This window comes from Poromitra crassiceps (assembly GCF_964638095.1).
Source record: "Poromitra crassiceps genome assembly, chromosome: 1".
NCBI classification, from domain to species: Eukaryota; Metazoa; Chordata; class Actinopteri; order Beryciformes; family Melamphaidae; genus Poromitra; species Poromitra crassiceps.
The window spans coordinates 115438006-115461228 of NC_139623.1; the positions used below are offsets into that span (position 1 = coordinate 115438006).

The window sequence follows — 23223 nt, forward strand, 5'->3', positions numbered from 1 at the left end:
ACACATATATACAAAAGCTGATCATTAACATGCATGGACACACACAGCATCCAGAGAGACTTATGATGCAACTGCAGAGTTTCTATTGACAGGAACATTTAGATCATCAGTGTGTGTGTGTGTGTGTGTGTGTGTGTGTGTGTGTGTGTGTGTGTGTGTGTGTGTGTGTGTATGCGCCTGCGTGTGCGCATGTGTGTGTGTGTGCGTGCACATGTGTGTGTGCGCATGTGCCGTGTGTGTGTGTGTACGGTATGTGTGTGTTTGCACATGTCACCGGGAAAGACAGAGTTGAGGTTGACTGGCGGCTGGTTGGTGTCCACGGTGATCTTGAACTTGGTGGTTTTGGCTGATGAGGATGGAACACACACCAACGGCAGAGGAAGACTGAACCTGGCCTGGAGAACCCTGGGAACTCCTGAGAGAGAGAGAGAGAGAGAGAGAGAGAGACATAGAGCAGGTAGAAGACCAAGCTATTTTAGACCAAACAATTGAAACAATTCTCACATGCACTGGCGATTTGACTGCAGGTCATGTGGCAATTGAAACATTTTTACCCAACAAGAGCAGCCACTTGGCGATAGTGGCAAGGAAAAAAAACGCTTTAACGGGAAAGAAAACCTTGAGCAGACCTGGATCTCAAATATTTCTGTTCAGATTACTTAGTTATACATAAAAAAAATGGTAACCCTTCCTTTTACAGTCCAGTAATTACCCGGGTAACTACCAGGTAATTAGAATTACCTGGGTAATAATTTACTGGGTAATTACCTGGTGGAGTTACCTGGAGTTACCAAGGAGTTACCTGGTAGTTATTATAATTACTAGATATTTCCCTGACAACTACCAGGTATTTTCTTGGTAATTACCTGGTATTTACCCAGTAATTATATATTACACATTGTAAACCTCCACTATCACCCATCAATTTGTCTAAATGTGACCGTGTTAGTGTGACAATAACTCAGATATGTACAAGGTAATTACCAGGTATATACTCGACAATGGACAGGTATTTACCCGGTAACTACCAGCTATTTCCCCGGTAACTACCAGCTATTTACCTGGTAATTAGAAGTATTTACTGGACAATTAGCTGGTAATTACCAGGTAAATACCTGGTAAATAACAGGTAGTTACCTTTGTAATTACTAGATATTTTCTTGACAACTATCAGGTATTTACCTGGTATTTACCCAGTAATTATAGATTACAGAATATAAACCTCCACTATTATCAATTTGTCCAAATGTGACCGTGTTAGTGTGGCAATAACTCAGATATTTACAAGGTAATTACCATATACTAACTAGACAATGGACAGATATTTACCCGGTAACTACCAGGTATTTACCTGGTAATTAGAAGTACTTATTGGATATTTACCTGGTAATTACCTGGTTACCTGGTATTTACCCAGCCTTAAATCAATGTTTTCCGGTAACTCGGTATTGACCTGGTAATTACCCAGTAATTAGAAACTTGTACCACGTACACTCCAAAACATTATCAAGTAAAACCTTGCAAGTTACCCTGTAAGTAAGGTGGAACTGTACAGTAAAAGGAAGCCTTGTTTGTTTCCATGATATTACCATGTACTTACCTGGTAATTGTAGATTACAATCCTCCACTATTACCCATCCGGTTGTGTAGTTTTGACCGTTTTACCTGGCAATAACTGATATCCCCCCGATAATTACCTGGTATTTAACCAGTAATTAGACACTTGTACCACATACATTTCCAAAACATATCAAGTGATGCACAACTACAAAGGGGCTCGCCTACCTCTGTAATCAGGAAATTCTGCACAGTCTGCTGTCTTACTTCTTCTTCCTACATTCACAAATGTCAAATGAAAGTACACACCTCTGAGCCACGGCTGTTGTCTCGGAGCACGCTGTTTGTTCCTTCTGAAATAGTCCATAGTTTACGAGTAGGTATGTTTCCCCTGACACGGTTGTCCTCTTTTTCTCAAATGCCATTATTTTTTCGTGCAAGCGGTTAATCTCGTTATTTGTCAGTCGAATCATCTTTCTTGCTCGTTCATTTGTGATGTTGACACCACACCAGGTTAACGTTAGTTTGGGCTTTCACACAGCCAGACAACTTATAATCTGTTTGGCCATATCAAACGTGTGCTTGCAGCTGAGCCGGTGTGCGCTCAGCGTCTGACCTGAGTAAACACACCGCACGTGTCTACTGGGTTCCTTCTGGTAATTAGCAACATCGTTCCGATTGTAACAGCAATAAATTGTCAGCGTGTCACTCACAAGTATTAAAAAATATCTATTTGGTGCATATTTTGCTGTTTGCTGCTTATTTTTTACATGTTAAAACGTGGTTGCCACTATGGCAACCAAAGGCCAAGAAATGGTTGCCATTTTTTTTTTTTGGTTGCCCGGGGCAACCGGGCATCCGTTAATGCCGAGCCCTGGGGGTTTTACTTGATAACGTTTTGGAAATGTATGTGGTACAAGTTTATAATTACTGGGTAAATACCAGGTAATTATCGGGGAGATATCAGTTATTGCCAGGTAACACGGTCAAAACTACACAACCTGATGGGTAATAGTGGAGGATTGTAATCTACAATTACCAGGTAAGTACATGGTAATATCATGGAAACAAACAAGGCTTCCTTTTACAGTACAGTTCCCCCTTACTTACAGGGTAACTGCCTAAAACTAAAATTGACGATTTTTTTCTCTCAAAACTCGATATTCGATTTTTTATACTATTATACTTCTCTAAACATTTGTTGCCCTGCAGAGCTCTTTCCCCCCCTTTTTTTCCATAAGTGACAATTTACGCTTTTACTCTGAAGGCAGAACAACCCAACTTCCTGTTTTAGCTTGCCGCTGCTATGCCTAACTTCCTGGCTGTTGCTTGCTAACCTGCAGTCACTTGACACTGGTGGATTTGCGTGTGCCTCCGTGACAATTATATTAGCAGGGTCTCTAAGCGACCACCCGTGCTCGGAGTTATATCTGTACTAGAATAACACAAAGTCACAACAGGTATGCGGGGAACTGCGATAGCAGATAAGGGGAAATTCAGACACACAGGGACAGGTGAGTCAGCTGAGGCTGCTAACTTACAGCCATGAATACAGCCAATCTATCAGTACTCGGTAGCGTCACGTGTTGTTTTGTTATTATGTCAACTGTAAAGGCAACGTTTCATCGTCCGGTGATAACTTCTGTGTTTGTGTGCGCGCGTGAGTGTGTTGTGGCAATCGTTATCTTGTAGGCTACAGCCCGCAGTGCAACAAGCTGCGCTCAGTGCTCACTCTGTGCTTTTTGGTCGGAGTTGTTGAAATAAGTCCATTGCGCTGCTGTCTTTAGTAGCCAGTATCACAGCCTCTAGAGAGACTTTACAGCGGGGAGAATGGACAAGTAGCAGCATGCGTATGTGAGAGAGAGCCACCCCGCCGTAACGTAATTACCCTAGTTGAAGTGTAAATCAATTTTACGATTTTCGCGTTTTTAACATCGTCCTAACTAATTAATTCGATTACGATTCAAAATCGATTTATCGAGCAGCCCTACTGGCTAATTACCAGGTCAATACCGAGTTACCGGGTAAACATCGATTAAAGGCTGGGTAAATACCAGGTAATTACCGGGTAAATATCTGTCCATTGTCTAGTATATGGTAATTACCTTGTAAATATCTGAGTTATTGCCACACTAACACGGTCACATTTAGACGAATTGATGGGTAATAGTGGAGGTTTATATTCTGTAATCTATAATATAGGGGATGGGTATTGTTAAGGAATTAACGATACTACTACTCTTATCGATACTGCTTATCGATCCGGTACTTTAACGGTACTCTTATCGGTACTTTTTGTTATTTTTAAGAGAAACCAGATTTTTTTTGTTGGTTGTTGGTTCTTTTTGTTATTTTTAAGGGGAGAAAGAAAAAAACAGTTGCAAAATCTTAATGGGTGCGTTTTTATTATTAATTTAAATATCCAGAACTATATGTAAGGGATAATGTATAGTGAGCCGGTGATTGGGGAAATAATGACCGACAGGTGAATGATTGAGCCCGACGCGCAGCGGAGGGCTTAATGATCGGCCCCATACATCTGCAAAATAACATCAGTCTCCCCCTACCCGATCCTCCGTCCTGCAGCTCTTGCCCTGCAAAACATCCCTAAAATCACAGCCCGCTTCCCCTTTAAGTGGCGCCCGATTTCGCCAAACTCCCCTACGGCAAATTAAAAGGGGGTCAGCACGCCACCTATAAGGCTTTCTCTCCAAACAGCAGCCAAGTGGACATTTGTTACCACAGTAAACATGACAGATATTCAAATTACATGCATATCTGAGGGATACGAGTCCCGGAGACTCAACATCAGCAGGCTCCCAACGGCTGTTTATGGAAAGATCTTTAGGTCCAAAAAAGACGTTTTGGGAAAAAGGGGGAAACGATTTTGAGGAGAAAAGGGGCAGGGGAGAGGAGAGAGCAGATGACAGGAGAGAAGAGAGGAGAGAAGAGCGGAGAGGATGAGAATGGAGGAGAGGAGGAGAGGAGGAGAATGGAGGACAGGAGAGGAGCAGAGGAGAGTAGAATGGAGGAGATGAGAGGAGAATGGAGGAGAGAGGAGAGGAGGAGGATGGAGGAGAGAGGTGAGATAAAAAAGCAGACAGATCCTGACAAAGTACAGACTGAGTGACCACAGTCTGGCTATAGAGAGGGGAAGGCACAGGAAGACCTGGTTCCCAAAAGAAGAGAGACTATTTTGATCTATTTAAAAAAAAAATCGGAATTTGACCAACTACCTGAAAGTAATCAATTACAATTAGTCCTAGGTGATGGAAATACTGCAAGAATAGCAGCAAAATATGTGTTTAGTTGCCACAGCCTGAGGGACAGCAGCTGACTGTCCTCTGAAGACCATGTCCATACAGATATACATGTACATATACATATATTTTGTGGTAAAATATGTGTTAAATGGCTCTATATTCTGACAGCAATCACTGAAATAGAGTGTTTGGTCAGTAACTTTGAACTCCCAACCCCCCGCTGTACACTGTCTCTCTCCTGTAGCCCTGCATGCAGGGTGGACGTATCTCCGCAACCATAACTCATAGAGACTCAAGGATGGCGGTGTTGGATTCGGGGTGAAAAAATACATGTAGTTTTTTAAAGGCATCACAATATGACCTTCTGTTTCCCAGAAAATGTAAACATTTCTCTGATTGGATACAAATTAGGCGTCGACCTCCCACTATCCAATTGTCTACAATTCACATAGAGCAAACACAAACCTCCAACTTGCAGAGCCGCAGGCTCCATAAAGGTTTATGTTTGTTTATCATTCTCAGAAAGGGGGGGGGGTGCATTTAGGAAGTGAAACATGTCTCACTTGCTAGCTTGATTAGCAGCTCGATTAGCTGCTTCTCTCATGAAAGCAAGTCGAGATAACAACACAGGGATATTTACAGCTATTTCTTTTCCAGCGAACGAGTTATAAACATTGCAGAAATGTAAGCAAAGTAGAGAGTACAAGTAGAAACAGTAAAATAAGTTTGATATCTGAACGTACAAACAGAGAAGTGTAGCATTTAGTGGGGGCGCAGTTTCCCCAAACTAAAGCCATTTCTTTCTTTTTTCAATATTTTATTTTCAAATTTGTACAGAATAGACAAACAAGACAAACAAACAGGCTCAGACAGGAAAAAAAACATCTTTGACATTTAGCATTGTAACGTGGTGCTACCAGCCGCATAAGGTGCTTATGTGTTTGTACAAGATATTGTGCATGGGATCCTACGCAAGGGGTTCATGGGAAACCAGCCGGGAAAGCCGTCCATCACCCCCAACCTCACTCATAGTCATTCTTAACTTCGTCAAAGTAAGCCAAAAAGGGGTCCCAGATATTTGAGAACCTTCTAAGCGAGTTGGCTCTCAGGAAACCTCAGCCTCTCCATCTGTATAACAGAGATCATGTCCATCAGCCACACCTGAAAAGAAGGTGAAGAGGAGGACTTGCATTCCTTTAAAATTAGTATTTTGGCGACAGTTGTCCCCAGTGTCAGAGATTGCTGCACAGCTGTAGGGAAGTTCAGGCAGCCAAAGATGGCGAGTTCTGCCTCCGGCTGCAGGGTTACTTTATAGGCCTTAGAGCAGTGGTTCTCAACTGGTATAGCCTCAGGACCCACTATTTTCCTTGTCATGAAGTCGCGACCCAAATTTCAGATTTTTTTTTAAACCACTCATTACATTACATTACATTATGTCATTTGGCAGACGCTTTTATCCAAAGCGACTTACAATAACACATTTTTGTCAGCAATAGAGCAATCTACTATGGAGCACAGTCTATGATAACTACAACTTCTGAAGGAACAGTGGTACAAGTTTAGGTTAGTGGTACAAGTTTAGGTTAACTCAAATTTATTGCACCAAAAATAGCGCATTAATTTAATACACAATGCCTTCATGCACTGTTATAAACCTCAAATGAACAAAAAAGTGCAACAGAAGTGCAACTAGGGCTAAAAACCAATTGAAATAAGGCAGACTTGAATTACAGGCCTATATGTTTTTAAATTTAAACAAGTCAAACTGGTCATGCTCAGAAAGTCTTATTTGAACTGTATGAAATATGAAATAAAAGGTAGACTTATCTTGAATTACATGCCTATATGTTTTTAAACAAGTTAATAATAATAATAATAATAATAATAATAATAATAATAATAATAATAATAATAATAATAATAATAATAATAACAATAATAATAATAATAAAACAAGTTAACCTGGTCATGCTAATCCAGTTTCAATAGTCTGAATTTAACTAATATGAAATAAAAAGGCAGACTTTTCTTGAATCACAGGCAGGCTATATGCTTTTTAGTTAAACTGATCATAACTTTTAATTCAACTGGGGCCATGCTAATCCAGTTTCAATAATCTGAATTGAACTAAAATTAAATATGAAGTGAAAAGGCAGACATCTCTTCAATTACAGGCAGAGCATATGCTTCAGCTCGTTAAACAAGTAAAACTGGTCAGGCTAATCCAGTTTCGATAATCTGAATTTAACTCAAATGAAATATGAAAAAAAAAAAAAAAAAAAATTGGCCAATGTCCGCGACCCAATCAAAACGGCCCCGCGACCCACCTTTGGGTCGCGACCCACCAGTTGAGAAACGCTGCCTTAGAGTACCAGTCAAACATTTTGGCACAGTATCCCGTTAGTGAAGAGCAGAACCAGAAGGCATGAGATAGTGGGCCCTCTGACACATTACACCTGTCACACAGTGGTGAGACAGAAGGGAAGATCTTGTGTAATTTATGCTTGGAGTAATGAAGACAATGAGCCACTTTAAATTGGATCAGCGGGGGCCAGTTGCACCAAGTGGTCTTAATTATGCCTGGTCGTAACTCCTACGTCGGTCTTAGTTAAGACGAGTCTTTAGAGTGGATTTACGTCTGTTGCACCAACAGGGCTGATGTCTAGTCTTAACTACGTCGGTCGTAGCAATGGACGTCCATGTGAATTGCCGGGGAATGCCCCCTGATTGGATGATGTTGCAAATACGCTCTATCAGCCACTACTGTATGTGCATCACTACACCCTCCCTCCTCCGACCCTCCCTCGCTCCGGGGGAAAATGGCGGCGATTGAGTGCCAGACAGTCTGAATGAAATTGAATGTAACGTTCCCAATTGTATGTATTACATTCTAAAAAACGACCCTCAACATTTGGGAAGGCTAAGCCACACAACTAGTTCGTTATAATCGAACGTCATGCTTCGAAGGCGACTTTACGACGATGAGGACGGTGAGGACTCAATCAGAGCAGGTCTCCGCTGATAGACTACCACGGAGATCTCTTACAGGCACAGGCACCTTACGCCTCCTCCTGACCAGGCGTAATATTTACGACCGGTCTTAGTGGAAAAAGGGTTAGGTTGGTGCAACCGGCGTAGCTGTTAGGTCGTAAAGTTACGACCGGCTTAGCTTAAGACCAGTCGTAAGACCACTTGGTGCAACTGGCCCCTGGTGTCTGCAACTAAAGCAGGGGGATGGGGGAGGGGGGGGGGGGGGGGTGAACGGGGCGCAACATTTTCGAGCAGTTATGATGTCATCAGTGAGGTCACTCGAGCAATTGTGATGTCATCAGTGATGTGGGGCAAAAGTTGGCGTGGCACACACTGATGTTACACAGACAGTTGTGATGGCTAAGTGGGTGGGCCTCAGAAAATATCATCAGCAGGCCAGGTTTAATGCACGGGCTTACCGGAGCCCGCCGTCTAGGGGCCCCTAAAAAAAAAAAATCTGCCTCTTCGGGGGTTATCGATAACGAACATGGCAACCTGCCTCTCCCGTCTCTCTCTCTCTCTCTCCCCTTGCAGCTGCATAATTTCTGCATACTATAGCTTGATCAACCGGTGCGTTTGTGTGGAGGAAAAGCTGTGGAAAGTGTTTATTTTCATCTGTCTGGAAAGTTTTATTGGCAGGTTGTGAGGTCCAGTGACAGTCTGTCTGTCTGCCTGCCTGTCAGATTGATTGACTAATACTAGTCAGTAATCTGCGTGATAATGTTGCTTGACTTTTAAATTCAATTCATAGATGGCATTAGACTGAGCTAATTTCGGATTATTTGCCTCATAGCCTAGGTTACTTTCAGCTGTCTGTCTCTCTGTCTCTACTCCAGAGCAGAAACGGGTCTGCTATAGATTCTTTGTTGCTGTTATTTGTAATCATTATTACAACAATTACAATTATTACTACATTAATGTACAATTATTAGCCTGCATTAATGTAGCCCTAATTTAAAAAAAATAATGTGGGTGGGGCATCAGAGGATCTTCTGTCAGTTGGGTGTTACAGGACAGTTGGAATTGATAATAATAATAATAATAATACCCAGCAAGCACGGACGGACCCAGACTAATCGAGAGAGGCAAATCGGGGCCAGCTCAAGTCATATCATGACGAGTCAGATCTGGCCCAGATGATCACTGTATCACTATCCAAGGGCTGCAGCACCCCCTGGTGGCAAGAGATGTAAAAAAAAAAAAAAAAAAAAAAAAATTTTTTTTTACAGTGCACCTGAACGCAACATGCAAAATACCCGCTGAATAAGTGTCCAAATGTTCATGTAATTCTGGCCAATACTCCACTTCTGTTGTAACATTTCAGTATGGAAGATATAATCTTTATGACTAAAAGGCTAAATGAATAGCTTAGAAAATGAATAGCCCCGGGGGCCCATGGTACTATTAATCTGGCCCTGGATATATGGGAGGAATAGCAGGTAGGCTATCACTGTCCCTGATTCCTGAGGGTAAATTGAGTAATGCTGCAGAGAAGAGGAGAAGACACTGAATAATGACATCACAACAGTATAATCCTAATGTTAATTTAAAATTAAATATTCCTCTAAATATGGCTAAAAGTCCAAAAAGGGTGGGAGAGAGAATGAGGATTCCAACACAGCAGTGGGAGCAAGTGGTGACATGGAGGTGAGTGAGAAAAGGTGACTGAATAATAACAGTCTAATCTTAATGTTAATATTCCTCTAATCTGGCCACAAAGTGGCCAAAAATTTGCGGGCGCCGACAGCCGTCCCCCCCAATGTTGAAACGGTGGCTACGGCCTTGCAGCACCCCCTACCTAAAAGTACTTCCAGCGCCACTGTCACTATCCAACTAATTTCACTCACCACTGAAATATCCATGAGGGTAAGTAAATGGTTGCAATCAATCACGTATTTCTCAGCCTGGGCTATTTTTTTATCCAAAATCCGAATGATCAGCACTTGCATGTGGACACTGGACAATCTGTGCTGATTAACAAACTGTTTATTTGTGGAGGTGGGACGACGAGGAGATGAATTGCGGGGGAATCCTGCAATTGTCTCACTTGCATATCTTGTTGCCAGATTGTTTTGAAAGAGAGAAAATACACTGTGAGGCGTAAACTATACATTTGAGTTGGAAGTTGCATGCTGTATGGGTGGCGTTAATGTGTTTTCGGGGTTCTGCTTACACTGTGATGTGCGATCCACAAAGACTTGACGCCAACGTTTTAAATAAAAAACAAGTTTCTGCCATAATCCTAGGGTATAGGCTATATTCGTGTCTCGTATAGCCTGTGTGTGCCTGTGAGGACTGGAACGAACGTTATAGGCTGGTGGTCGACACTTGTACATTTTGAGGGAACCCTCAATGATTCCTCCAGATTAAGGTTTGAATTAAATTAGCTTTCGTTTTTATTAAAACTGTCCCGACTCAATGGATGTTATACCGGTATAAAAAGAACAAGGGGTCCATGTTTTGAAACGGTAGGCTATATTACGCCAACATACAACGGAATGTTTCAGTGAACAGATAGAATAGCCGGCTGGTAAGTTGTAGATCCCGAGTTCAAATCCCACTCACGGCAGTATTATATTTTTGGAAAATGTAGCATAAATTGTTATTCTGGACATAATTATAGCTTTATGTATAAAGCTGCTGAATGTACACTGTGTATATAGCAGAATAAGTGAACATGCCCTTTCATGGTAACGGTCATATTTCAACGTCAGCTTGACGTTCCCGCGTAGACGTCTAAATCGGATCCGGCCCACGGGCAGGTTTCATCCGGCCCACGAGATGTTTTGGCCCATGACATCTCAGTACACCTCAGTGGATATCATGACAAAGTAGCCTATGTAAAGGCAACTAATAGACCAGCTAGAACAGTCTGGTAAATTCAGAAAATGGCATCACTTTACTGTAATGCAGCCTTTAACCAAACGGAGCATTTCTTTCTCGCAATTACAGAATAGAGATCAGCGTTAGGGATGTCCCGATCACCTTTTTTTGCCCCCGAGTCCGAGTCCGAGTCATATGATTTTGAGTATCTGCCGATACCGAGTCCCGATCCGATATTTCTGCAATGCATTGCAGAAATAGTTGGGACAACAAGTTGAGACAACTTGGATGCTTTTCCCCCCTTTTCTTCTAAGTGTTTAAGTGTTTTTATTTTAACCAACCAATATGACATCTTTGTACGGCTCTTTTATCACAACCACAACTCAGTTAGTGCAGCATTGGTTTTAAACCAAGTAAACAAAATAAAATATCTTTACAGCTTATCAATGGTGCAGCACAAAATAACAAAATAAAAAATATGACGCAGTCTGTTTTTTTCACTACAAACTCGCCATGTTGAAATCTAACAATTTGAGGGGAAAGGTTGTATGGTGAAAACACATAACACATAAAATGGAGTCGTTTTAGAATCAGTAAATAGGTATATTTTGTAAGATAAAAACTGACTCTGAGAGAGAAATTACCTAGGCTATCTCTGGACACGGCTGGTAGTATTCATTTGCATGCTGCCTAATTTCATTTCACTGGCTAATGTCTGCTATTGTTTCGAGTTTCGGCCATTGAGCCACATCAATAGAATCAGGCATGGAGGTTATCCACTGTCTGCAGCCAGGTACTCTTCTTGAGCATGCTTGCTAAATGGGGGCGGGGTGCAGCGGTGCAGCTCTGTTTACAAGTTACATGGAGACACTGAGGACAGTCTGTGTGGATTTAAAATGTTTGAAACTTTATCTGTGAGACGAGTGCAGTCCGGCCACTTCTGACACCATGGAGGAACGACAGATTTTATTCACAAGACCGACGGAATGCCGACAACAAAAAGATGTTCGTTATGGGAACTTTACTGATGATGCAGGCAGTGCACTTCTGGCTTTTCTTCCTAGTCCGACTCCTAGGTGAGTTTAATCATGATCCCTAACTAACGTTACGTCTTGTTTCTGTTTTAGCCACTGTGCGACCATCTAGTTATGGTTGGACATGTGTTTTTGTATGTTTTATCGCGTTCTGATCAGTTCTGATGTGTGGCTAGTCGAACACTAAACAAAGAGTATGGAAGGAAAGAAGTGACAATAGCAAGAGAACCGCGGCCATTTTGGCGCCGCAAACAACAGGACAATAGCACAGAGAGGTTTGTTGCGCCCCAAAATGGCCAATCTCTTGTGCGCTGCTGCAACGGATTAGTTCGCTTCTTATCAATGCTCACTCGTCACTCCCCACTACTAAAGATAAAACTGCGTATGTTGCTGCGTGCAAGAGGGCTCGTGTTTACGATGAATATGACAAATTGCAATGATAAAATAAATGACAGATTGTTTATTTGGATGACTGAAATGTGAGAATTGCCATATTTGTTTTGTGACGTTTTTATACATAAAAATCCGATCTCTTCCCCCCGATTCCGGATCAGTTGAAAATCACGTGATCGGCCCCGATTTCCGATCACGTGATCGGATCGGGACATCCCTAATCAGCGTTGCCAGACTCTCTCCCGTCTGGCAAGCGAGACTATTAGCGATGTCACGCGAGCAATTGTCATCAGTGATGTAGGACCAAAGTTGGCGTGGCGGACAATTGCTCACCTGTGATGTCAATCAGAGAGTTGTGATGGCTAAGTGGGTGCTCCAGAGTTCTAGTGATATTAAACACAAGAAACTAGCTGCTGGTTTTAATGATGGCTAGGGAAATACAGTGAGAGAGAGGGGGAGGGAGAGAGAGAGGGAGAAAGGGGGAGACAAGAGATAAGGGCAAGGAGAGATGAGTAGGGAGAGAGGTTAGAGAGATGGATCTAGAGAGAGACAAAGAGAGAGACAGAAAGAGAGAGAGGGAGAGAGAGAAGAAATAGAAGGAGAAGCAGGGGTGAAGATAGGAGGAGGGGTGAGTGGAGGGCAGGAAGGGAGGGTTGGGGTTATGAAAGGCTGGAAAAGGCCAGGGGAAACATTTTCCCTCTCAAATTCACCATCGCCATTTACTAGTCACCGCTCTCTGTGTGTGTGTGTGTGTGTGTGTGTGTGTGTGCACGTGCCTGCATGCCTGTGTGCATGCGTGTGTATGTGTGCATGCACGCCTGTGTGCGTGTGTGTGTGCGCGTGCATGGGTGCTTGTGTGCGTGTGGCTGTAAATCTAGTCTTGTTCCACTCTATCCATTCCCTGTACATTCCCAGGCTGCTGCTGCCAAGTGACACTCCTCAGTACTGGGGTTTTACCTGCAAGTCAAGTGTGTATGCATGACTATGTTTTCAATGTTGTGCACACAGGTCAGATAAGCAGTGTGAACATGTTGTGCACACAGGTCAGATAAACAGTGTGAACATGTTGTGCACACAGGTCAGATAAGCAGTGTGAACATGTTATGCACACAGGTCAGATAAGCAGCGTGAACATGTTGTGCACACAGGTCAGATAAGCAGCGTGAACATGTAGGGATTGGTATCGAGTTTCGATACTTACTTGGCACCGAAATGGAAACATCGATACTAAGGGGTATCGAAGCCTCCCTTGTCAATCGATACCAATTTTCGATACCAAAACAAAACAGCGTCATTGAGCCTATAAGCATGCGACATGCTTGCACGCCGCGCTCTAATACGGCTGGTGATTGGCTGTCATGTAGAGGCATGCAGGAAACGTTACGCCCACTTTAGCCGGTGTGTTTGTTGTGACTGTGAGCCAGGCGTGCGGTGCGGATATACAAGAAGTTAGCCACTCAAGCTACTCCTATCCTGGAGTACCATATGGCGAAGATGATGAAAAGCAGGAAAAGAAACAGAAACAACACGGACTGGTTTCCACAGATAAGATAAATAATTGAGAGGTGGGTCAGCTTACCGCAAGTTAGCGGTTATCAGATCCCTCAGTCTGACAAATCCATGCATCTGGCTGTGAGTTGTAGCTAGCAGATCGTTTAATTAATTGCCGCCGTAACGTTATGCGCAAGCGGGCATTGTGTATTTTTAGCAACTCGTTAACAAACGCTGATGTCATGATAGTTTGTTGAATGTAAATGCGATTCATTTATATTGATTGGCTAGTCAGTGAATGTGTGAAGTGGAGCTGTCTCGTCAGATTTGACAAGAATGACGTTCTGTTGCAGCAGTGAGCATTAAACACTGATCTGCAACACTAGCGTTAATGTTGAATTAATTAGCGTTAACGTTATGTGCAAACGTTATCGCCCATTATGTATTTTTAGCAACTCGTTAACAAACGCTGATGTCATGATAGTTTGTTGAATATAAATGGGATTCACTTTGTGCCATTGGCTATATTGATAGGCTAGTAAATGCTCAACTAGTCTTCCATGCATGAAGTGGATCCATCTCATCAGTTTGGGCAAGAATAGAGTTCTGTTGCATCAGTGAGCATTAAACCCTGATTTGCAACTCTCTGTTTTGCACTGAAAACTATTCCACTGATTTATTTGTTTTACATTTCTTTCCTTTGTAGTACTTCCAATATTTTTTGTAGGGACGGCAATACGTTTAGAGAACTTAAAGTTATGTTAAATACAGTAGGTTTTATTTTTTTCTGCTGTAAAACTTAAGATGGGGGGAAAACTAAAGATTTGTAAAATAATTTCAATGTGTAATGCTGTTTTATTTTTGTTAAAATGGATTTTTCTAAAAATTGGTATCGAAAAAAGTATCGTTCAGGAACCGGTATCGAAATCCAAGTATCGAAACGGTATCGGTATCGAAAAATTTTGAACGATACCCATCCCTATGAACATGTTGTGCACACAGGTCAGATAAGCAGTGTGAACATGTTGTGCACACAGGTCAGATAAGCAGCATGAACATGTTGTGCACACAGGTCAGATAAGCAGTGTGAACATGTTATGCACACAGGTCAGATAAGGAGTGTGAACATGTTGTGCACACAGGTCAGTTAAGCAGTGTGAACATGTTGTGCACACAGGTCAGATAAGCAGTGTGAACATGTTGTGCACACAGGTCAGATAAGCAGCATGAACATGTTGTGCACACAGGTCAGATAAGCAGCATGAACATGTTATGCACACAGGTCAGATAAGCAGTGTGAACATGTTGTGCACACAGGTCAGATAAGCAGCGTGAACATGTTATGCACACAGGTCAGATAAGCAGCATGAACATGTTGTGCACACAGGTCAGATAAGCAGCATGAACATGTTGTGCACACAGGTCAGATAAGCAGCATGAACATGTTGTGCACACAGGTCAGATAAGCAGTGTGAACATGTTATGCACACAGGTCAGTTAAGCAGTGTGAACATGTTGTGCACACAGGTCAGTTAAGCAGTGTGAACATGTTGTGCACACAGGTCAGATAAGCAGCGTGAACATGTTGTGCACACAGGTCAGATAAGCAGCATGAACATATTGTGCACACAGGTCAGATAAGCAGCATGAACATGTTGTGCACACAGGTCAGATAAGCAGTGTGAACATGTTGTGCACACAGGTCAGATAAGCAGCGTGAACATGTTGTGCACACAGGTCAGATAAGCAGCGTGAACATGTTGTGCACACAGGTCAGATAAGGAGTGTGAACATGTTGTGCACACAGGTCAGATAAGGAGTGTGAACATGTTGTGCACACAGGTCAGATAAGCAGTGTGAACATGTTGTGCACACAGGTCAGATAAGCAGCGTGAACATGTTGTGCACACAGGTCAGATAAGCAGCGTGAACATGTTGTGCACACAGGTCAGATAAGGAGTGTGAACATGTTGTGCACACAGGTCAGATAAGCAGCGTGAACATGTTGTGCACACAGGTCAGATAAGCAGCGTGAACATGCTGTGCACACAGGTCAGATAAGCAGTGTGAACATGTTGTGCACACAGGTCAGATAAGCAGCGTGAACATGTTGTGCACACAGGTCAGATAAGGAGTGTGAACATGTTGTGCACACAGGTCAGATAAGCAGTGTGAACATGTTGTGCACACAGGTCAGATAAGCAGCGTGAACATGCTGTGCACACAGGTCAGATAAGGAGTGTGAACATGTTATGCACACAGGTCAGTTAAGCAGTGTGAACATGTTGTGCACACAGGTCAGATAAGCAGTGTGAACATGTTGTGCACACAGGTCAGATAAGCAGCATGAACATGTTGTGCACACAGGTCAGATAAGCAGCATGAACATGTTGTGCACACAGGTCAGATAAGCAGCATGAACATGCTGTGCACACAGGTCAGATAAGCAGTGTGAACATGTTGTGCACACAGGTCAGATAAGCAGCATGAACATGTTGTGCACACAGGTCAGATAAGCAGTGTGAACATATTGTGCACACAGGTCAGATAAGCAGCATGAACATGTTGTGCACACAGGTCAGATAAGCAGCATGAACATGCTGTGCACACAGGTCAGATAAGCAGCATGAACATGTTGTGCACACAGGTCAGATAAGCAGTGTGAACATGTTATGCACACAGGTCAGATAAGCAGTGTGAACATGTTGTGCACACAGGTCAGATAAGCAGTGTGAACATGTTGTGCACACAGGTCAGATAAGCAGCATGAACATGTTGTGCACACAGGTCAGATAAGCAGCATGAACATGTTGTGCACACAGGTCAGATAAGCAGCATGAACATGTTGTGCACACAGGTCAGATAAGCAGCATGAACATGTTATGCACACAGGTCAGATAAGCAGCATGGACATGTTGTGCACACAGGTCAGATAAGCAGTGTGAACATGTTGTGCACACAGGTCAGATAAGCAGCATGAACATGCTGTGCACACAGGTCAGATAAGCAGTGTGAACATGTTGTGCACACAGGTCAGATAAGCAGTGTGAACATGTTGTGCACACAGGTCAGATAAGCAGTGTGAACATGTTGTGCACACAGGTCAGATAAGCAGCATGAACATGTTGTGCACACAGGTCAGATAAGCAGTGTGAACATGTTGTGCACACAGGTCAGATAAGCAGTGTGAACATGTTGTGCACACAGGTCAGATAAGCAGTGTGAACATGCTGTGCACACAGGTCAGATAAGCAGCATGAACATGTTGTGCACACAGGGCAGATAAGCAGTGTGAACATGTTGTGCACACAGGTCAGATAAGCAGTGTGAACATGTTGTGCACACAGGTCAGATAAGCAGTGTGAACATGTTATGCACACAGGTCAGATAAGCAGCGTGAACATGTTGTGCACACAGGTCAGATAAGCAGCGTGAACATGTTATGCACACAGGTCAGATAAGCAGCGTGAACATGTTGTGCACACAGGTCAGATAAGCAGTGTGAACATGTTATGCACACAGGTCAGATAAGCAGCATGAACATGTTGTGCACACAGGTCAGATAAGCAGCATGAACATGTTGTGCACACAGGTCAGATAAGCAGCATGAACATGCTGTGCACACAGGTCAGATAAGCAGTGTGAACATGTTGTGCACACAGGTCAGATAAGCAGTGTGAACATGTTGTGCACACAGGTCAGATAAGCAGCATGAACATGTTGTGCACACAGGTCAGATAAGCAGTGTGAACATGTTATGCACACAGGTCAGTTAAGCAGTGTGAACATGTTGTGCACACAGGTCAGATAAGCAGCATGAACATGTTGTGCACACAGGTCAGATAAGCAGTGTGAACATGTTGTGCACACAGGTCAGATAAGCAGTGTGAACATGTTATGCACACAGGTCAGATAAGCAGCGTGAACATGTTATGCACACAGGTCAGATAAGCAGCGTGAACATGTTATGCACACAGGTCAGTTAAGCAGTGTGAACATGTTGTGCACACAGGTCAGATAAGCAGCATGAACATGTTGTGCACACAGGTCAGATAAGCAGCATGAACATGTTATGCACACAGGTCAGATAAGCAGCATGAACATGTTGTGCACACAGGTCAGATAAGCAGCATGAACATGTTGTGCACACAGGTCAGATAAGCAGCATGAACATGTTGTGCACACAGGTCAGATAAGCAGCATGAACATGTTGTGCACACAGGTCAGATAAGCAGCATGAACATGTTGTGCACACAGGTCAGATAAGCAGTGTGAACATGTTGTGCACACAGGTCAGATAAGCAGTGTGAACATGTTGTGCACACAGGTCAGATAAGCAGTGTGAACATGTTATGCACACAGGTCAGATAAGCAGCGTGAACATGTTATGCACACAGGTCAGATAAGCAGCGTGAACATGTTATGTACACAGGTCAGTTAAGCAGTGTGAACATGTTGTGCACACAGGTCAGATAAGCAGCATGAACATGTTGTGCACACAGGTCAGATAAGCAGCATGAACATGTTATGCACACAGGTCAGATAAGCAGCATGAACATGTTGTGCACACAGGTCAGATAAGCAGCATGAACATGTTGTGCACACAGGTCAGATAAGCAGCATGAACATGTTGTGCACACAGGTCAGATAAGCAGCATGAACATGTTGTGCACACAGGTCAGATAAGCAGCATGAACATGTTGTGCACACAGGTCAGATAAGCAGCGTGAACATGTTGTGCACACAGGTCAGATAAGCAGTGTGAACATGTTGTGCACACAGGTCAGATAAGCAGTGTGAACATGTTGTGCACACAGGTCAGATAAGCAGTGTGACCATGTTGTGCACACAGGTCAGATAAGCAGCATGAACATGTTGTGCACACAGGTCAGATAAGCAGTGTGAACATGTTGTGCACACAGGTCAGATAAGCAGTGTGAACATGTTGTGCACACAGGTCAGATAAGCAGTGTGAACATGTTGTGCACACAGGTCAGATAAGCAGTGTGAACATGTTGTGCACACAGGTCAGATAAGCGTGAACATGTTATGCACACAGGTCAGATAAGCAGTGTGAACATGTTGTGCACACAGGTCAGATAAGCAGCATGAACATGTTGTGCACACAGGTCAGATAAGCAGCGTGAACATGTTATGCACACAGGTCAGATAAGCAGTGTGAACATGTTGTGCACACAGGTCAGATAAGCAGCATGAACATGTTGTGCACACAGGTCAGATAAGCAGCATGAACATGTTGTGCACACAGGTCAGATAAGCAGCATGAACATGTTGTGCACACAGGTCAGATAAGCAGCGTGAACAGCAAACAGCTGCATTAAGTCTCATCTGATTTGCACCACAAGATTAGTACCTAGTATAAGGTCGCTTTCACATAAGCGGTTTGGTCCGCTTTAACCGCGCCAGAGTTCGTTTCCTCGGATAGTGCGCTTCGTTTGGGGTGGTGTGAAAGCGCAAACGAACTCTGTTGTGGAATACACAAACAAACTCTGGTCTGCTTGAAAACGTGGGTCTCGTTTCGTTTGCAAGTGAACTTTAGCGTGGTTCGTTTGTGGTGTGAAAGCAAACTGAACCCAACACAAGAGCAAATATAGGAAAGGCAGTGCATCATGAGTAGAAGGCGGTAGAAGGAAGCAAAACACTGTGGCGCGCACACAGGTCCGTGCGCACCTCGCTCGTCTCATCTGCAGAATGATGTTGGACCCAACAGCTCGCTGCCTCATCTGCTGCTCATATAGGGTGCACTGCATTCTTGTAAAATATTGATTTGATAGTAACACCAAAGTAAAACCAGAAATCCCAAGATCGCATAAAGGTGGTGTTTCTCTATGGGTTGTGTTGTTTGCGCTATTGTCTCACAGCACTGAATTGTCGACTCTTGCATTCAATACTCTTTGTAAGCTGATAGCCGAGTGTTGTTGCTAGCAGTATTACTCTTCCCTTGCAAGCAAACAGGCTGATGATCTATTTTGTCTTGATTCTTATTTTTGTTTTGTTTGTTCAGCATCGGCACAAAGCTTCTGAAAGCCCTTATCAAATCCTACAAAGAGAATGGGTTGGTGCCACGTCAGAGGAAGACTCAACCACGCACAAACAAGAACTATCTCAGCACTGACGACATCAGAAGAGTTGTGACATTCATAGCAAACTATGCAGAGGACCACACTATTCCACTTCCTGGCCGTCATGCCAGGCATAGAGACATTAGTGCAAAGCTTCTGCCAACTGATGTCTCCAAATCTTCATTCTGGTGCCTGTACAAAGATGCTATGGAACAGCTTGGTAAGTTTGTATTATTATTCAAACTTATTTCACACACACACACACACACACACACACACACACACACACACACACACACACACACACACACACACACACACACACACACACACACACCAACCACATAGAGTAACATACTATTTCTTTAACCATTAGGCTATTCTATGTGATCTCCTTTTGATAAGTAAACTACAGTGATGCTACTAAATCCGATGCTCATAAAAACATTGTCTTTGCAGGGCAGCGTGCTGTTGGTCTGTGCAGCTTCACAAGGCTGTGGAAGTCACTGGTCCCTCACATTGCAAGCAACAAACCAAAAACAGATCTGTGGTGGCAGTGCAAACAAAACAACGAACGAATGATTAAAAGCGTCAACAAGCCAGATGAGGTGAAATCAGACACTGTCAAAAAGCAGCAAGACCACCTCAACTGTGTTGCAAGGGAGCACTCACTTTACCAGCAGATGAATGCAGCCTGTAAAAAGACCTGTGAGGAGTTTAAGCTGTCATTAGGCCTGCCAGCAGATCCTGCAAGCAAGACCATCACCATGCACTATAGCTTTGATTTTGGTGAGAATACATTTTTATCTTATCTTATTGATTCTCAACTTTAACTCCCACATTAAGTCAATTAGAAAATCAGCTTTTTATCATCTTAAAAATATAGCAAGAATTAGGGGATACATGTCCAGACAGGATCTAGAAAAACTAATTCACGCCTTCATTTATAGTAGGTTAGACTATTGCAATAGCCTTTTTTCTGGTCTCTCCAAAAAAGAACTTAGGCAACTTCAACTGATTCAGAATGCTGCTGCTAGAGTTTTAACGAAGACTAAGAAAGCTGATCATATCACTCCAGTTCTTAAGTCCTTACACTGGTTGCCAGTGTGTCATAGAATAGATTTTAAAATACTGTTATTAGTCTATAAATCACTTAATGGCCTAGGCCCAAAATACATAGCTGAATTGCTCCCACGCTACGAACCGTCTAGAACACTTAGGCCAACAGGGTCCAGCTTATTAACTGTCCCTAGGATCAAATCAAATCATGGGAAGGCTGCATTTACCCACTATGCTTCTGCTAGCTGGAACAAATTGCCTGAAGACCTCAGATCTGCCCCAACCTTACTTACTTTTAAAAATAGACTAAAGACTTTTATGTTTACCGTCGCTTTTAACTGCTGACAGCTACTATGCAAACCCAATGAGTCCTCTATAAGTTTTTAGCTCTTTCTGCAACTGCTGCGCCTGTTGCTTAATGCACTTTTTATACTCTTTTTTAAAGTTTTGTTGTGATGCTTTTAAATGTCCATTTTATTCTCTTCTTTTCTTTTCTTTTCCTGTCAACCATTTTATGTGAAGCACTTTGAATTGCCTCTGTGTATGAAATGTGCTATACAAATAAACTTGACTTGACTTATCACACCGCTGATTGTTTGTGATTGACACTATCTCTCTCTCTCTGTCTCTCTCTCTCTCACACACAGATTACAGTTTGTATTTCATACTTTTTCCTATCTCTCCGTCTCTCAGGTGCACTTCCCTTCTGACCCTCAACAGCCTGGCCCTGTGTATTTTTTGACTCCACATCACATGCCCTCCACCTGCATGTCTACAGGCTGGGAGGCCTCGCTAGCCAGCCTGAATCCCTCTCACTCCACTTGACTCGTTCCAAGACCCCGCCCTGCTCCGGGGGGGTTTGGTAATGGCGCAAAAGTTTTTGAGCTTTTGAAGTCGAAGTTCTTTTGATATTTTTTTACTTAACTTTTTCCTCCTCACAACTATTGGTTTGTTGCTTGTCATGATTAACGGCCCACATCAACAGGGCTGAATCGTTGACAGTAGGACTGGTGGTTTAGTTAAGAATGTCATACGGAAACCGACCTGGATAGCAAGGCTAAGACCATCTTGTCCTGTGTATTAATGAATATTAGTTTGTTATATTAAACGCCTTTTGTTATAATAAATGCCTTTTAGGATAATTATATTTTTGTTGTTTCTTTTCACTGTTCATTTTGAACTGACTGAATGGTATATTTTTTTTACTTTATTTCACTTAGTAAGACCTACTAAGTCAGTGGCAATGGCAATAGCCAAGTATTGCATCCATTTAATCCAGTATGCCTGGAATCTGCTTACAACTTTAAGGAAAAGGTCATGGTCATTTAAGACAATAGTTCTCAAACTTTCACATCAAAACTTCACCCAAACTGACAAAAATTAGACCATATACCCCCATTTCATAAGATATTTGCTTTTAGATGTTTTATTACAGAAATGTATGACACCCATGACCATCTATCGTTCTGTTACTTATGGATGGAATAATAGTGAAAATAAATAAAGGGGGGGGGGGGGGGGGGTTGTCACTGGGTTGTATGCACTCTGCCATCTGTCATTCTCAGTGGACTGACAGAGACTGACAGCTGAAATGGTTTGGGAGTGGTTCATGTAAATGAGGAGCTATTGTTCACTCCCCCCTTACCTGGCTGCCTCAGGTGTTGTCCACTCCCCCCTTACCTGGCTGCCTCAGGTCCACTCCCCCCTTACCTGGCTGCCTCAGGTGTCCACTCCCCCCTTACCTGGCTGCCTCAGGTGTGACCACTCCCCCCTTACCTGGCTGCCTCAGGTGTGACCACTCCCCCCTTACCTGGCTGCCTCAGGTGTGAAAAACACTCCCCCCTTACCTGGCTGCCTCAGGTATGAAAAACTTCTCCAACTTTGAAGGCAGATGTCTCAGCTTCTTGCTTTTCAGAGTGTGAACATTCAAATTCAAATGATCTCCTTCAATTTTTTTCTGATTATAATGTGTGACACATCATTTAAAAGCTTACAGTCTGCAGTTTCAGAATCTGTAAAAAACTGAAAAATGACCTCAGCCTACTTGTGGGTCGAAACGCCAGGAGCTGTCACATATGCCTCCGCCAACAAGTGAGCAGTCGACATGCATGTCTGTCCAGACTTTGATGTTTCAGCCAAATGTGAAGACATTTGGTCAATTTGATATGGCGTTAACAAGCTTGAAAATGGCAATCGTGAGGTCACAGTTGACCTTTGCCCACCAAAATGTAATCAGTTCATCCTTGAGTTCAAGTGGACGTTTGAGGCAAATTAAATGAAATTCCGTCAAGGCATTCCTGAGATCTCACATTAACGAACGTGAAACGAGCGGTCGTGATGTCACAGTTACCTTGAACTTTGACCACCAAAATCTAATCAGTTCATCCTTGAGTCCAAGTGGACGTTTGAGGAAAATTAGAAGAAATTCCGTGAAGGCGTTCTTGAGATATGGCATTAACAAGGTTGGAAATGGCATCCGTGAGGTCACAG

General features: G+C 42.9%; 1 protein-coding gene across 1 annotated transcript in view; it reads right to left on the reverse strand.

The window, feature by feature from the left end:
• The window catches only part of bbs9 (Bardet-Biedl syndrome 9), a gene marked incomplete at both ends in the record, with an annotated part of 588136 nt that overhangs the window by 339393 nt on the left and 225520 nt on the right, over positions 1 to 23223 (reverse strand). The window contains one exon of the mRNA XM_083636722.1: positions 275 to 415. Coding sequence (XP_083492848.1) covers positions 275 to 415 — 141 coding nt within the window. The remainder of the gene's footprint in view (positions 1 to 274; positions 416 to 23223) is intronic.